This window comes from Heterocephalus glaber, unplaced genomic scaffold (assembly GCF_053883595.1).
Source record: "Heterocephalus glaber isolate CG9 unplaced genomic scaffold, H.glaber_assembly_v1.0 deba00001479, whole genome shotgun sequence".
Classification (NCBI taxonomy): Eukaryota; Metazoa; Chordata; class Mammalia; order Rodentia; family Bathyergidae; genus Heterocephalus; species Heterocephalus glaber.
The window spans coordinates 6,351,514-6,365,111 of record NW_028258316.1 but is presented as its reverse complement, the minus strand read 5'-3'; the positions used below and the strand labels follow the sequence as shown (position 1 = coordinate 6,365,111).

The 13,598-nt window shown below is 50.2% G+C and overlaps 1 protein-coding gene across 12 annotated transcripts in view; it reads left to right on the top strand.

The window, feature by feature from the left end:
• The window catches only part of Sptan1 (spectrin alpha, non-erythrocytic 1), a 57,366-nt gene that overhangs the window by 30,045 nt on the left and 13,723 nt on the right, over window positions 1–13,598 (top strand). For 3 of the 12 annotated variants that reach the window (XM_087183075.1, XM_087183086.1, XM_087183078.1), the window contains 16 exons: window positions 578–726; window positions 1,753–1,812; window positions 2,981–3,179; window positions 3,905–4,009; window positions 4,354–4,377; window positions 5,082–5,117; window positions 6,598–6,645; window positions 7,221–7,312; window positions 7,541–7,685; window positions 7,773–7,954; window positions 9,778–9,877; window positions 9,994–10,191; window positions 10,271–10,417; window positions 11,123–11,226; window positions 11,361–11,523; window positions 11,864–11,878. In XM_087183075.1, the coding sequence (XP_087039201.1) occupies window positions 578–726; window positions 1,753–1,812; window positions 2,981–3,179; window positions 3,905–4,009; window positions 4,354–4,377; window positions 5,082–5,117; window positions 6,598–6,645; window positions 7,221–7,312; window positions 7,541–7,685; window positions 7,773–7,954; window positions 9,778–9,877; window positions 9,994–10,191; window positions 10,271–10,417; window positions 11,123–11,226; window positions 11,361–11,523; window positions 11,864–11,878 (1,767 nt within the window). The remainder of the gene's footprint in view (window positions 1–577; window positions 727–1,752; window positions 1,813–2,980; window positions 3,180–3,904; window positions 4,010–4,353; window positions 4,378–5,081; window positions 5,118–6,597; window positions 6,646–7,220; window positions 7,313–7,540; window positions 7,686–7,772; window positions 7,955–9,777; window positions 9,878–9,993; window positions 10,192–10,270; window positions 10,418–11,122; window positions 11,227–11,360; window positions 11,524–11,863; window positions 11,879–13,598) is intronic. The other 9 variants (XM_087183081.1, XM_087183084.1, XM_087183077.1 and 6 more) reach the window with 3 other exon arrangements.

The window sequence follows — 13,598 nt, the reverse complement described above, 5'->3', positions numbered from 1 at the left end:
TTACTCTTTGTCTTCCACATTAAATGCTGCCTGGTTCCTTGGCCATTCTTCCTTGACACATGCTGATTTGACAGTGGCCTCCAACAGAGGTGCAAGACCCTCCATGTTGCACCTGACTCATCCTGAAGGATCTAGTCTTTGTCTTGTTAAGGCCAGAGAGAGGCTCTGGGCCCTTGTTGAGACCCTCTTTATTCCCTCACCTAATTAACCTCATCGTGAGTCTCTAAGGAAACCTGTGATTCATATCTTTCTCCTGGATTCTGGTTTAAAGTTAAACTAACTGCCTGGCCTGAGTGTTTATCCCAGAGCAGTGCTTCTGTGATGGTTCAGCGTTCCGGGTCTGTGCAGCCCTGTGGTAGCTGCTAGCCTCGTGTGAGTGCCCCCGAGTGAGCTGGGCCGGCACAGCCGAGTTTTCACTGACTGTGACTCAGCCTTGCTGGACATTTGAGAGGCACAGGTGGCTAGTGGCTGCCATGCAAGGTGGCACAGAGTTGCAGTGTCTAAGCACAGAGAAGGCTGGCAGTGTGCACAGCAGTGCAGAAAGTGATCTGCTCACTCATCCTCCTTGTACCCGTAGGACTGGTGGAAAGTGGAAGTGAATGATCGTCAGGGTTTCGTGCCTGCTGCTTACGTGAAGAAGCTGGACCCTGCCCAGTCAGCGTCCCGGGAGAACCTGCTGGAGGAGCAGGGCAGTATCACGCTTCGGCAGGAGCAGATCGACAACCAGTAAGAAGTGCGCCGTCACACACAGGGCCCGGTGTCACTCAGGGTCAGCCTGTTGCACGCAGACTGAGGTTTCGCCAGTGTCCCTCCGGAGCCCAGCCCCCCTTTTGCCTTCCCAAAGTCACTTTTAATCCACTCACCTCCCTGTTCAGTTTGCCCCACATCTCTGCCTGACACCTTAATCCCCTTTGGTTTTTTTGGTTTTTTGTTTTTTTTCCTTTGAGTCATTGCCATCTTAAGTTTTGTCTTGTGGTTCAAGATGCCTTATGAAATTGGATGTTCAGACTTCCCAGCCCTTACCTCTGGCCCCTTTTGGACAGCTGCTTAGAGAGCATCTCTGTATCATGGCCTTGTGTTCTCAGGCTGGAAGTGACTTTATATAAACTGCCTCTGTCCTCATTGCTCTAGTTAAGCCCCATGTTGCCCTGTGTCCCCCCTTCAGGGCATATCTTGTTCCATAATGAACTTTGGAACAAGGCTTTGGAAACCTGGGGATTACCCAGAAAATACACTCCTCCTAGCATATAAAATAATGGAACTTTTCTCACCCTAGTGATCCTTAAAAAGACTAGATGTCTTTGCACATGTCCAGATTCTCTTACTGTTTAGACAAGAATAAGAGATTTGGGTTTCTATTCTTAGCGGTCTGAGATGTAAGCATGAGAGCAAAAAAAGTGACCAGATATATGGTTATTGCTTATTAGCAATCAAAAAAATTGCTTTCCAAGCCCATTTCTCCCCTGGCTTCACTCCATGAAGCTAACAGTGTTGCAATACAGGGAACTCTGCCTTGAGCATGGTGGATTGTCAGGAAAACAAAGGTGAACTAACCCTTTCATTTAATTTTCCTGCTGTTTCTTTACTGCGATTTCACTCCCGGCCTGGACACTACTAAGAGCTTTTGAATGACTTCTTCATTTTCCCCACTTTAAGCATCCACTGTCATGGCACCAGTTGGAGCTGCCGCTTTTCCTTCCTGTGGATTAATCCCACTAATTCATGCATGCTTTTGCTGTACCCTCTGTGCAGGACACGCATTACTAAGGAGGCCGGCAGTGTATCTCTGCGTATGAAACAGGTGGAAGAACTGTGAGTAGGCTGAGCCTCACTGACACCCATGTCCATTCTCCCTGCCACTTCTCTCCGAGGCACTTGTCCATCCAGACAGATGAGGTGGCGGGAGGGACGCACATCTGTGTGGTGGCTTTGCTGGCAAGGGGAGAGGTTTCGGTGCTGCCACGTCCATGGTGACGGCTGCTCTTGTTGGTGGCTTCTGCGGGTAGCTGTGTGTAGTGTGGTGTCGCTTCCCTCCGGGGCTCGGTGGTGGAACAGGCCCTGTCAGCAGAAACCTGAGGCCGGTGTTGTAGTGTTCCTTAGTAAGAAGGAAGCTGAATGCTTCTCAGTTCTCTGATTCCTGGTGACTCACTGCTTTTTTATTTCTGTTTGGGAAGCTGAATTAATGGTGATCTTAGAGTTCTCAACTTTCAGGTTTTTTTATCAAGTTTGTCATTTTTGTGTCTAACGATAGTTGGAATTCAGCTTTTTGTATTTTAATACTCAAGGGCTAGAATGTTCTCTTAAGTTTCATAAATCTTCCAGACAAGGAAATGGTACAGAGATTCTGTACTCTATCTGATTTTCCTTCTTAAGTTACAATAACTTTCTGAAAAACTGATTTCCTTTTAAAAGTCCTAAGGATGCAAGCATCCTAGAAAGCGATAAAGCTTTGTGTGCCAATAGGCCGGGGATTTAGCTCAGTGGTTCTGCCGCCTGCCTCGCAAGCTTAAGGTCCCGAGTTCAATCCCCGGTGCCAAAAAAAAAAAAAAAAAATTGGCGTGCCATCCATCCCCCGACCGGGGCTGCTCAGAGAACGATGTAAGAGGGGAAACCCTCTGTGTAAGTTCATAGATCGTCTCGTGTCTCAGCCATAGTCCCACAACCCTGTGTTTCTGTCTGAAACGCTTGGTTTCAGTCATTTGTGGTCATGATGTTATACGTGCAGAGGTGGCCTAGGGACAAGTGTGCGTGGCTGCTGCGGCCACCTGGCTGAGACCGCTTCAGCGTGTGCTTGCTTATTCCTGCAGCTATAGTTTGGGGACTCGGGAGCCTCTTCTCCTGACACCCTGATCCCTGTCACAGCACAGCTCATCACACACTCATGCCCGGCTCCCAGCTCGCACACGCCCAGTGGCCTCCTCTGTCAGCGTCTGTAGGTAGCTGACTGCCCCTCACCCTTGTCGCCCTTGGCCCATGGCAGATACCACTCGCTGCTGGAACTGGGCGAGAAGCGCAAAGGCATGTTGGAGAAGAGCTGCAAGAAGTTCATGCTGTTCCGCGAGGCCAACGAGCTGCAGCAGTGGATCCACGAGAAGGAGGCGGCGCTGACGAGCGAGGAGGTTGGTGCTGACCTGGAGCAGGTGGAGGTGCTGCAGAAAAAGTTCGACGACTTCCAGAAGGTGAGGGTGCTGCGGCCGGCCCCAGACCTGGCTCGGGGACTGGTTCTCCTGGCTTTTCCCAGCCTGCACAGCCCCTGACAGTCAGTCTTCCTCTGTATCTGCGTTATCTTATTCTGGACAGCCATTTAAGTGGAATCACCCATTATGTGACTTTTTTTTTTTTCAGTGCCGGGGATTGAACTCGGGTCCTTGCCCTTGCTCAGCAGGCGGCGAAACCACTGAGCTAAATCCCTGGCCCCTGTACTTCCTTTTATTTAACATGTTTTCAAGACCTTCCCTGGTATAAGGGTACTCTATTCCTTTTTGTTGCTAAGTAATACTCCATTGTGTAGATGTAGCATGTACTGGGTGACCATTCCTGTTTGCAGATTCTTAGAACCCATGGCAGGGCCTTCATTCTCCCATACTGGCTGTCGTTAAAGCTTCATCACATTTTAAAAACATTATTTCCCTCTACAGAAAATGTTCTTACAAGTACACATTCAATCAGAGTAATGGTTCCTTACTGGTACTTACTGAAGCAAATTGGAGACAGGCTGTTTGTGTCCTTGCTTCTTTGATAGTGGCAGTCAGGGTTACCTGATCTCAAGCCCTGTTGAGTCAAGAAGCCACAGGATACCTGTGGGGCAGCTCTTCATGGGCTTGAACTTTGTTTAAGAGCCATCGCTGCCGTCCTCTGCCATGCCACACTGTTCTGGGTTAGTTTCAGGGCCTTTGCTTTACAGGATCTGAAGGCCAATGAGTCCCGGCTGAAGGACATTAACAAGGTGGCGGAGGACCTGGAATCTGAAGGTCTGATGGCAGAGGAGGTGCAGGCTGTGCAGCAGCAGGTGAGTGTCTCCTCCCTCCCTGTGACCCTCACGGCCCCACAAGCAAGGTTTGCCAGCACAAGCTGCAGCTCTGTGCCCCGAGCCATTATGACTTCTTGGGCTGATGTCCCCCATCTTCATCCCGGGGGGCTCCCATGTCCTCCCTTGCTGAATGTTTGTGTTGCCCTTAATTAGCAGTACTTCCATGAGTTCCTGAGTGCCTGGAAGGTTTTGTGTATGCATACATGAAGTCCTGCTTTCAGTGGGCTGGCCTTCTGTCAGTGTCGCCTGGCCTGACGGTAGTATTGTGTGTGCTGAGAGGGCTGTTTCCTCTAATGTAAACTGATTTTTCTCTCTCCTTGTAGGAGGTGTATGGCGTGATGCCCCGGGTAAGTCTCAGGGCTCCCTGTGGAGCTTGAACATGCAAAGGCTTAGATTCTGGCAAGGATGGAAAGTCAGGAGTTGCTACCTGAGGATTTCTGTTCCTGATCCTAGAGATCCTTTTCTGTAGAAAAATCTGGAAAAGAAATTCTGGACATTGATTTCTACTTGCTGTTCTCCAGAAGACCAAAAACATTTTCTCACTGGGCATAGTGGTGCACGCCTGTAATCCTAGCACTTGGGAGGTGGAGGCAAGAGGATTGTCTCAAGTTTGAGGCCAGCCTAGGCTACATAGTGAGCTCAAAGCCAACCTGAATTAGAGCAAGACCCTGTCTCAAAAATAAATAAATAAATTAAATATTCTCCCATTTTCTAAAACTTTGTCCCAACTATCATTTACCATTGTTACCTCTTTCAAAGAATCTTGTATGACATAAGAAAAATTGGTCATTTTCTTATTAAATTTCCTCGTATCTCCCTTTCTCCTACTAGATAAAAAGATTGGAATTTTTCTGTTTATTTGTGTAGCTTTCCTCACCCAGCCTTGGGCTTGTTGTCAGTATGTGGGTATCTCTGAGCCACAGATGGACGGGGCTGCTCTTGCTCATGTGTCTGTGCGCCCTGGGAATATTAGCACCAGTCACAAGCAGGGCCGGTGCGGGTGGCTCCGGGCTCCCTTGCCGTTTCCCTAAACTCCTCTTCCTCTGGACAGGATGAAGGGGATTCCAAGACCACCTCCCCGTGGAAGGTAAGGGCTCCCTTGCAAGTTGGTTTCCAAGGCCTTGGCAGCAGTGTGCATTCTTTTCTGTCCTTTCCTGCTGTGCCTTTTCTGAGTCTTCAGCTTGAACCTTCTGTCGCCTCTGGACTCACTCAGGCTAGCTTCTTTCTGACCTGGGAATTGTGACCTCTTAGCTCTGGAAGTTTGATGTGTGAGGCGCAGGCTTAAAGCACTCACATTCAGGTGCTCAGCCTGGGCGGACCTTGTTGCTGCCAGCATGCCTGTCACGGGTATCGTGTGTCACTGGGTGCGGCAGTCCCACTGAGATGATGTAAACAGGAAAGGACTTCGGAAGTGAAAGGTCAGCCTCCCATCCATCCCCTCTTCCTCCTCTGGTCTGAGAAAGGCTTTCTAGAAGATTCTGAATCCAGAGGTGTGAAGGGAGGAGCAGGTTAGCCACGGCATGGGCATTGCTCATGCTGTGCAGGTGTGGTGCTTCACAGAGCAGACAGACACTGGCCGAGGACAGGCGGTGGAGGGCAGGGCAGGGAGGGGCCGGGGCGGGAGGTGCACGCGCTATGCTAAGATTAAGCTATAGGCCAGTTAGAGTAGATTTCTGTTTCATGAACAGTGCATCCTTACCAGGTGTGGTGGCCAATCTTGACCTAGCTCAGATAGCAAACTCTGACGGTTGGTGACTTAAAAGGACAGTGGCTTCTTCCCTGCCACAGCACTTTTCTGGGGACCGTCAACACGTTAGACACCTTCACTGGTGCCCATACCTGCTCCTCTCAAGGAGGGGTGGGCAGAGGGGCTGCCCTAGTGGGGACACTGACGACCTTCTTTCCCCTGTGCTGAAGCCAACCCCCCCGGCGGGGGCCACAATTGGAGAATTATGGGCTGCGTGAGCTTTCTTTCACGGGAATGTCATGGGCTCTGGGGTTTCTAGAAGTATCTACATTGCTGAGGAGACAGCTACTGGAGGTCAGGCATACTGGTGCATGCCTGTAATTCTAGCACTCGAGGCTGAGGCAGGAGGATCTCTTCGAGTTCAAGGCCAGCCTGGACCACATAGTGAGACCCTGTCTCAAAAAAACAAAACAAAACAAAAATGAAAACTTATAGACCACTTATTTCCTTTTTCTCTGGCAAAGCTGTTACCTTTGTGGGGAGGACACTGTTGAAGGGAACAGTGGCCCCGTAGCTGTGCCACACGTGGACAGTTAGGGCACCATAGGACCTTAGGGCACCACACAGTTTAAACAGCCGATGAGCTGTTAGAATTGTAGTCCTTCCGCTCTTCACTCCTTGTCAAGTAAACTTCCTCTCAGAGCTGGGTCTAAGTGTGCCTTTGGGTTTCCTCAGGCTTCCCCAGGGTTGACACTGTTAGTGCCCCTGCTCAGAACAGTACCAGAGTCCTGCTGAGGTAACTGGTGCAACTGCAGCTCAGATCTCTGTCCCTCATCTGGCGGGCGCTCCATCGGTTTTCTCTCTGCTCTCCTCCCTACAGTCTGCTCGTCTGATGGTTCACACTGTGGCTACCTTCAATTCCATCAAGGTGAGGAACAGGGACTAGCATCCCTGGCTTCCCCTGCTTTTCTTCACTGCCTTTCTCCCTGTTGTCAGTGGGTCTCTTGTTCTGGTCGGCCAGGTGACTCTAGGTCTCAGGCAGGCCTCCCTGTGAGGCCCTCTCAGGACTGTGGGTGGCCCAGTGCTTCCGGCCCGGCCTCAGGTTCCAAGCAGGGCAAGAGAGCACCTAGTGCCTTTCTGGCGTTCTCGTGTTCTGGCCGAGGAAGCAGCTGGGTACGTGTTGGAGTGGGAGGTTCGGCATTTGTCCATGAAGCAGAGGCCCCATGCCAGGCCCCAGGCCAGCTGAAAGAGTTAGCTGTGGCTCCCTTTGCTTCTGAGGGGATTCCTACGTCAGGTATTGGGGGTTTCACGCCACCAGATGTGGCGGGTTTAGACTTTCTGGAATTGTGCTGGTGCTGGTTACTAACTTCCTTAGCTGGGAAAGTTGGAAACATGAAGTCTGGTATGCCTTAGCACTCCTGTCCAGGTCAGCCACCCTCCCAAGGCCTGGCTGTGGCTGTGACTGAGGAGAGGCAGGCCTGACACTGTGCCATCCTCCTGCAGGAGCTGAATGAGCGCTGGCGGTCCCTGCAGCAGCTGGCTGAGGAGCGGAGCCAGCTCCTGGGCAGTGCTCACGAAGTGCAGAGGTTCCACAGGTGAGGGGCCCAGCACCGGGCTGGGGCAGGAGAAATGGGGACTGTCACCCACACTGAGACCCTGGCCTTGCTGATAGCTGCGTTCTGGCACCTAGTATTTCAGCTGACATGGTGGCTCCTCGGGAAACACTTCTCAGTGCCAGCTAACGGGACTTGCCCTGTGTCTGTCCTGGAACCAAGGCATGTGTGCTCAGGATTCATTAACCTGCATGTGTGTGTCATGTACAGAGACGCAGATGAGACAAAAGAGTGGATTGAAGAGAAGAATCAGGCTCTCAACACAGACAACTATGGCCATGATCTGGCCAGTGTCCAGGCCCTACAGCGCAAGCATGAGGGCTTTGAGAGGGACCTTGCAGCTCTGGGGGATAAGGTGAGCGGTGCCTGGGGCAGAACAGAGCCTTCCATTCTACGGAGCACGGTTCCCTTATCTGTGTTTCTCCCCACTTTCTCTCCATAGGTCAACTCCCTCGGTGACACAGCCCAGCGCCTGATCCAGTCCCACCCCGAGGCTGCAGAGGACCTTAAAGAGAAGTGCACTGAGTTAAACCAGGCCTGGACCAGCCTGGGCAAACGCGCTGACCAGCGCAAGGCCAAGCTGGGTGACTCCCATGACCTGCAGCGCTTCCTTAGTGATTTCCGGTAGGAAAATATGTTGCTCAGAGCTCTGGAGCCCAGAGCCTTCTTTCTGGTGGTCATTTCATGTGCAAGTAATCCCGGCTCATACAGCAGAGTCAAACTACTGAATGCCAAACTCCAAGATAAACCTGCTTCCTGAGGATGTGGTCACATGCTTGCACACATGCGCATGCACACACACATGCCTTAGACGTTCCCTTGAGAGATGGAATTCTGTCTTTTCTTTAGACCTATTTTCACTTACTATAGATACGCCTTTGTTTTCCATCAGCTTTCTGTGATTTTTTTGTTGTTTTTTTTTTTGGTACCAGGGATCGAACTCAGGTCTTTGCGCTTGCGAGGCAAGCGGCAGAACCACTAAGCCAAATCCCTGGCCCAGCTTTCTGATTTGGAAATTTTAAGGCCACAGAGAAGTTGAAAGAACAAACGAGGACCAGCTGTGACGCTGTCATCTGCAGTCACCAGTTGGCTTCAAGACATTCTTGTTTTCTCTGGGCCTTTCATCTTTGAGCGTCGCGAGTAGATATTGCAGCCCTGTGGTGCCCTCCCTCTGCATGTGTGCATGTACATCTCCCGAGAGCGAGGGCATCCTACAGAGTGGCTGTTACCAGGCCGAGAAACAGACACGAACAGAGTAGTATCAAGTCTGTTTTCAGGTTTCCCATCTTCTTGAGTGTATATTTTGTCCTCAGGGAGTTTGATTCAGAGTCTAGTCGCAGATTGCCAGGCACATTTGGTGGCTTTGTCTCAGTCTCCTTGAACCATGAATAACATCCCCACACCCTGTTTTTGTCTTTCATGGTATTGGTATATTTGAAGTGGCCAGGCCAGGTGTCTTGCGCAGTGTTCCATGTCTTTTTTGTTCCAGGGATCGAACTCAGGACCTTGCGCTTCCCATGCAAGCGGCAGCACCACTGGACTCAATCCCTGGCCCCAGTTTCTCATTCTTTATGGCTAGTAGTACTATATTTTGAGACAGGGTCTCACTGATTCACTTAATTGCCCAGGCTGGGCTCAGATTTGCAATCATCCTGCCTCATTTTCCCAGAGTACTAGGATTACAGACATGTTCCGCATTGCTTGGCGTTTTAGTTAACCATTTTAAAGTGTGCAGGTAATTGTACTCAGTGTTGTCTCAGTGTTATGCAGCTACCACCTCTCAAGTTTTGCAGCCTTTCCTCTCTGTTGAATTAACACCCCTAACCCTTAGCTGACCACTCCCTAACTCCTCCTCTCTCAGCCCTAGTAACCCTTCACCTGCCTTCTGACCCTGTGTATTTGCCTATTTTGGAAGTTTCCTTTGGAACGAGTCCACACTATATGGCCTTACACACTTCCGGCACACCCATGTATCAGTACCTTTGTGAGAAGCTGGGGCTAAATGCCTGCACAGTCCCAGTGAAAGACTTTCATTTGAAGCCATCAGAAATTTTAGTACGGGGGCCAGGGATTGAGCTCAGTGGTTCCACCGCCTGCCTCACAAATTGCAAGGTCCCGAGTTCGATCCCTAGTACCCCCCCAAAAAAGAAATTTAAGTATGGGTGTCGCCTGTGTTAGAAATGGGTGTTCTGTAAGGTGAAAGACCTTAGTTATAAAGCTGTTCATTCTTCCCCAAGGAAATCCTGCCCTTTTTTTTCCTTAAAGTATCTCAACAAGAACCAGAGGCTCTGAAACCCTGTGCATCAAGGCCCAGGCCCGTTTGATAGATGATTAGGTTAACCCGAAGTAACCTTCTGAGGCAAGACTGAGGTAGTTTCATTTTCCCAGGCAGAGGCTTGCTTGCCCATATAGTATAATGGCTGTTGCTCTGTGGGTCTGGTTTCCAGGGACCTCATGTCTTGGATCAATGGAATCCGGGGGCTGGTGTCCTCAGATGAGCTAGCCAAGGATGTCACCGGAGCCGAGGCGTTGCTGGAGCGGCACCAGGTGGGTAGACCTGCTTGCCGAGAACCCTTGCCCACCAGCGTTTGTTGTGAGCCAGTGGTTGACACCAGGCTGTGCATCTTCTGCCAGTTATCTAATCCATTCCCTCCTCTTGGCAGGAACACCGGACGGAAATTGATGCCAGAGCTGGCACTTTCCAGGCATTTGAGCAGTTTGGGCAGCAGCTGTTGGCTCATGGGCACTATGCCAGCCCTGAGATCAAGGAGAAACTTGACATCCTCGATCAGGAGCGTGCAGACCTGGAGAAGGCCTGGGTTCAGCGCAGGATGATGCTGGATCAGTGCCTCGAGCTGCAGGTGCGAGCGCTTGCTGACCCCAAGTGTCTTTGGCTGGGGCCCTGCCTCGGCCTGCTCACCTACCTTTTGGCTCCTGCAGCTGTTCCATCGGGACTGTGAGCAAGCCGAGAGCTGGATGGCCGCGCGGGAAGCTTTCCTGGACACCGAGGACAAAGGAGACTCGCTGGACAGTGTGGAAGCTCTCATCAAGAAGCATGAGGACTTTGACAAAGCTATCAATGTCCAGGTAGGGCCTGTGCCGTGACGCCTGCGTCTGGACTTTTCCTGATTGACAACTGTTTGTTGGCTAATGCTTCTTTCATCTCTTAAAAATCAGAATAAAAAGTACTTACTGACTTGGTTTTTCTCAGCTAGAGAGCTTTGGCAGTTGGTATTAGGGCTGGAGATGTGGCTCAGTGAGCTAGGGATGTGACTCCTGAGCAGGCATGAGGCCCTGGGTTCAATCCCCCACCCCCCATAAAAAAGCTTAAAAAACTTTAAATAATTCTGGTATTTGTGAAGTTTAATATAAATTATGTCACAAGAAAATTTATATTGGTTTTAAGAATGGGTAAATTTGGGATAGGTAAGGGAATTACAGGAATAATAGAAAAGATAATATACAACTCTGATTTAGAAACCATTTTGTTGAAAATCTGATCACCTTTTCTTATTATGAAGTCTAATTTTTTGTGTGACATCTAAGTAGTGTTCTAGCACCTGCCCACCCCAGTGTGACCTGGAATATTCTTGAGTTAAACTCTACTCTAGTAATGATTAAAATCAAGCTTTCTTTTGGCTTTTTACACTCTTGCTTCTAAAGTGTCGGTGTATTCTGATCCTGTCACCAGCTAGTTCCCAGTAACCCAAAATAACCACTCTGTTCTGAAGACTGGCGGTCTCAGAAGGCCCTCGCTGGCCACCCTGACCTCCGGCCTTTGTCCACCCCCAGGAGGAGAAGATCGCTGCCCTGCAGGCCTTTGCCGATCAGCTCATCGTGGCTGGCCACTATGCCAAAGGGGACATTGCCACCCGGCGCAATGAGGTCTTGGACAGGTGGGTCTCCGGGCACTGATAGTCAGCACCTCAGAGAGGACGTGTTCCAAGGGTCAGAGCCTGGCCTGCTCTGTCTCCTGGCTTCCTCCTCCACAGTGAGGGACATTCACGTTTGCTCTTGGGGTTTCACTCAGGTGGCGACGCCTAAAAGCCCAGATGATTGAGAAAAGGTCAAAGCTTGGAGAGTCCCAGACCCTGCAGCAGTTCAGCCGGGACGTGGATGAGATCGAGGCTTGGATCAGTGAAAAGCTACAGACAGCGAGCGATGAGTCGTACAAGGACCCCACCAACATCCAGGTGCGCAGGCCGGGTGGGCGTTTGTCTTCAACCCTGTGCTACTGAGCCAATGCCGTTAAATAAGCATCTTTAAAGGGGGTGTACCTATGGCATAATCTCCTGGCACCCATGGTGAAGCCAGGGGAAAATATTTCAATGGTCAGAGCAGCTGAAAAGCTGCCTTTCTCGTTCTCTCTGTTGAAGCCACATCTGCGGTGAAAGCGCATGGAATCCCCTTGTTACTGCTCCAATGCTGAGCTTCCCGGGGGAAGTATGATGGCAGGATGAGACTCTGTTTGATAGCAATTTGCATGTTCACATCAGTGTACTGAACTCTTGTTCTTTTAATCTATTTTTGTAGCTTTCCAAGCTGCTGGTAAGTTCTTTTTGTTTCTACAAGTTCTAGATCCATGAGCTCCGGTACTTGTGTTCTCTCTGTAGAGTGCTGTCACTGTGGTCACACATGGTCCGCTGGTGTCTCTCCGTCCATCCCTTCATTTCTAATCCTCATCACCCTCCATCCAGTGTCCCTGTGGGATATGGCTTCCTCTGTTGTAATCAGCCTGCATCCCTCACCCCTTCTTTCCCGAGTCGCCACGTAGGCGAGTTCTGTATGGTGTTTGATTTAGGGGCAGTAGTTGCCTGCTTTCTTTTAAGGGACATTTCTTTTGGAAATGGAACAGTCAGCTTTTCTCTGTAGAATTTGGCACTGTCTTGCTTGTGGTGAGGTGCCCCATGCAGAGCAGTCTGGCCTGGTGTGAGTCTGGTGCACACCCAGAGGTGCTGGCCACTGGGGGAGCAGCTGGGCAGCTGTAGAGAGGCCCAGTCTCTCCCAATGGGAGAGGAGCAGGAGCCAGAGGTGAAGATAAGAGCAGAGATTGGAGTCTGGCATGGTGGTGACCTCCTGTATTCCCAGCACTCAGGAGACTGAGGCAGGAGGATCGCTGCACATTCAAGGCCAGTCTCAACTATATAATGAGACCCTGTCTCAAGAAAAAGAAAGAAAGAAAAAGCACACTGCTGAGCAGGGAAGGAAAGAAGACATCTCTGTCACATGTAGTTCAGAATTTGCATAAGTGGGCGGCAGGATGAAGCTGTAGAAGAGAGGAAGTGGGCTCTGAACTAAAACACGATCAGAGGAAGACACATGAGAGAATGGACTTCTGCCAGGGTCCGTGGTTGAGGCCCCTTCTGTCCTTGTGTTTGGATGGGGGTTGGAGCACACGACAAGGGCGCATCACGTTGCTGCCCCAGCCTCTTGACAATTGCTGCCTCTGAAATGAAACATCTGATGCAGAATTCTTCCCCAGCTACACTGCTTTTTTCTTTCAGTTTTCCCCCAGTAACACTCTCCCGAGACCCTGCATTTCTTACCCCTCCAGGTGTTTTGCCCAGAAGTCTGCCTCCGCTGCCATCTTCTTGCAGTTGTCTCCTATAGTGTTTCAGCATCTTCTGCTTCTTAATGAGTTCTTTAGAATTTTATCCAACTCCCCAGCCCTCTTTTCCTAGCAAAATAAATTCCCACCTACCATCAGACCTGGGTTTTGCCACCAGCTCAGTGTTTTGATTCCTGGCAGCTACCAGAGGAGAAACCAACAAAGCCAAGGTCTGTAGCAGCTGTAGATTGTCCCTCTCTTTTCAGAGGGACAGGACTTGCCACCAGATACACTGCTGTATGGTGGTCATTGCCTTAGATGGTGAGATATCCCCATGTGTGTTATTTGTTAAGAATTGCTGTCCAAGCTGGGTGTAGAGGCACACACCTGCTATCCTAGCACGTAGGAGGCTCAGGGAAGAAATTTGCCATGAGATCAAGGCCAGCCTGAACTACAGAGTGAGACCCTGTCTCAAAAGAGCAAAACAAGAAATTTCTGTCCAATGTGGACAAAGCCATGGTGGGTGGAAATTGACATGCCAAACAGATTGCAAACTGAAATTGAGACGTGTGGTGACTCCCACTTGTAATCCCAGCTACCCTGGAGTCTGAGGTAGGAGAATTGCAAGTAACAAGGCCAGCCTGGGCAATAAGCAAGAGCCTATCTTGGAATTTTTAAAAGTAAAATAAAAAAGGCTGGGGATAGTTCAGTACTCCCTGA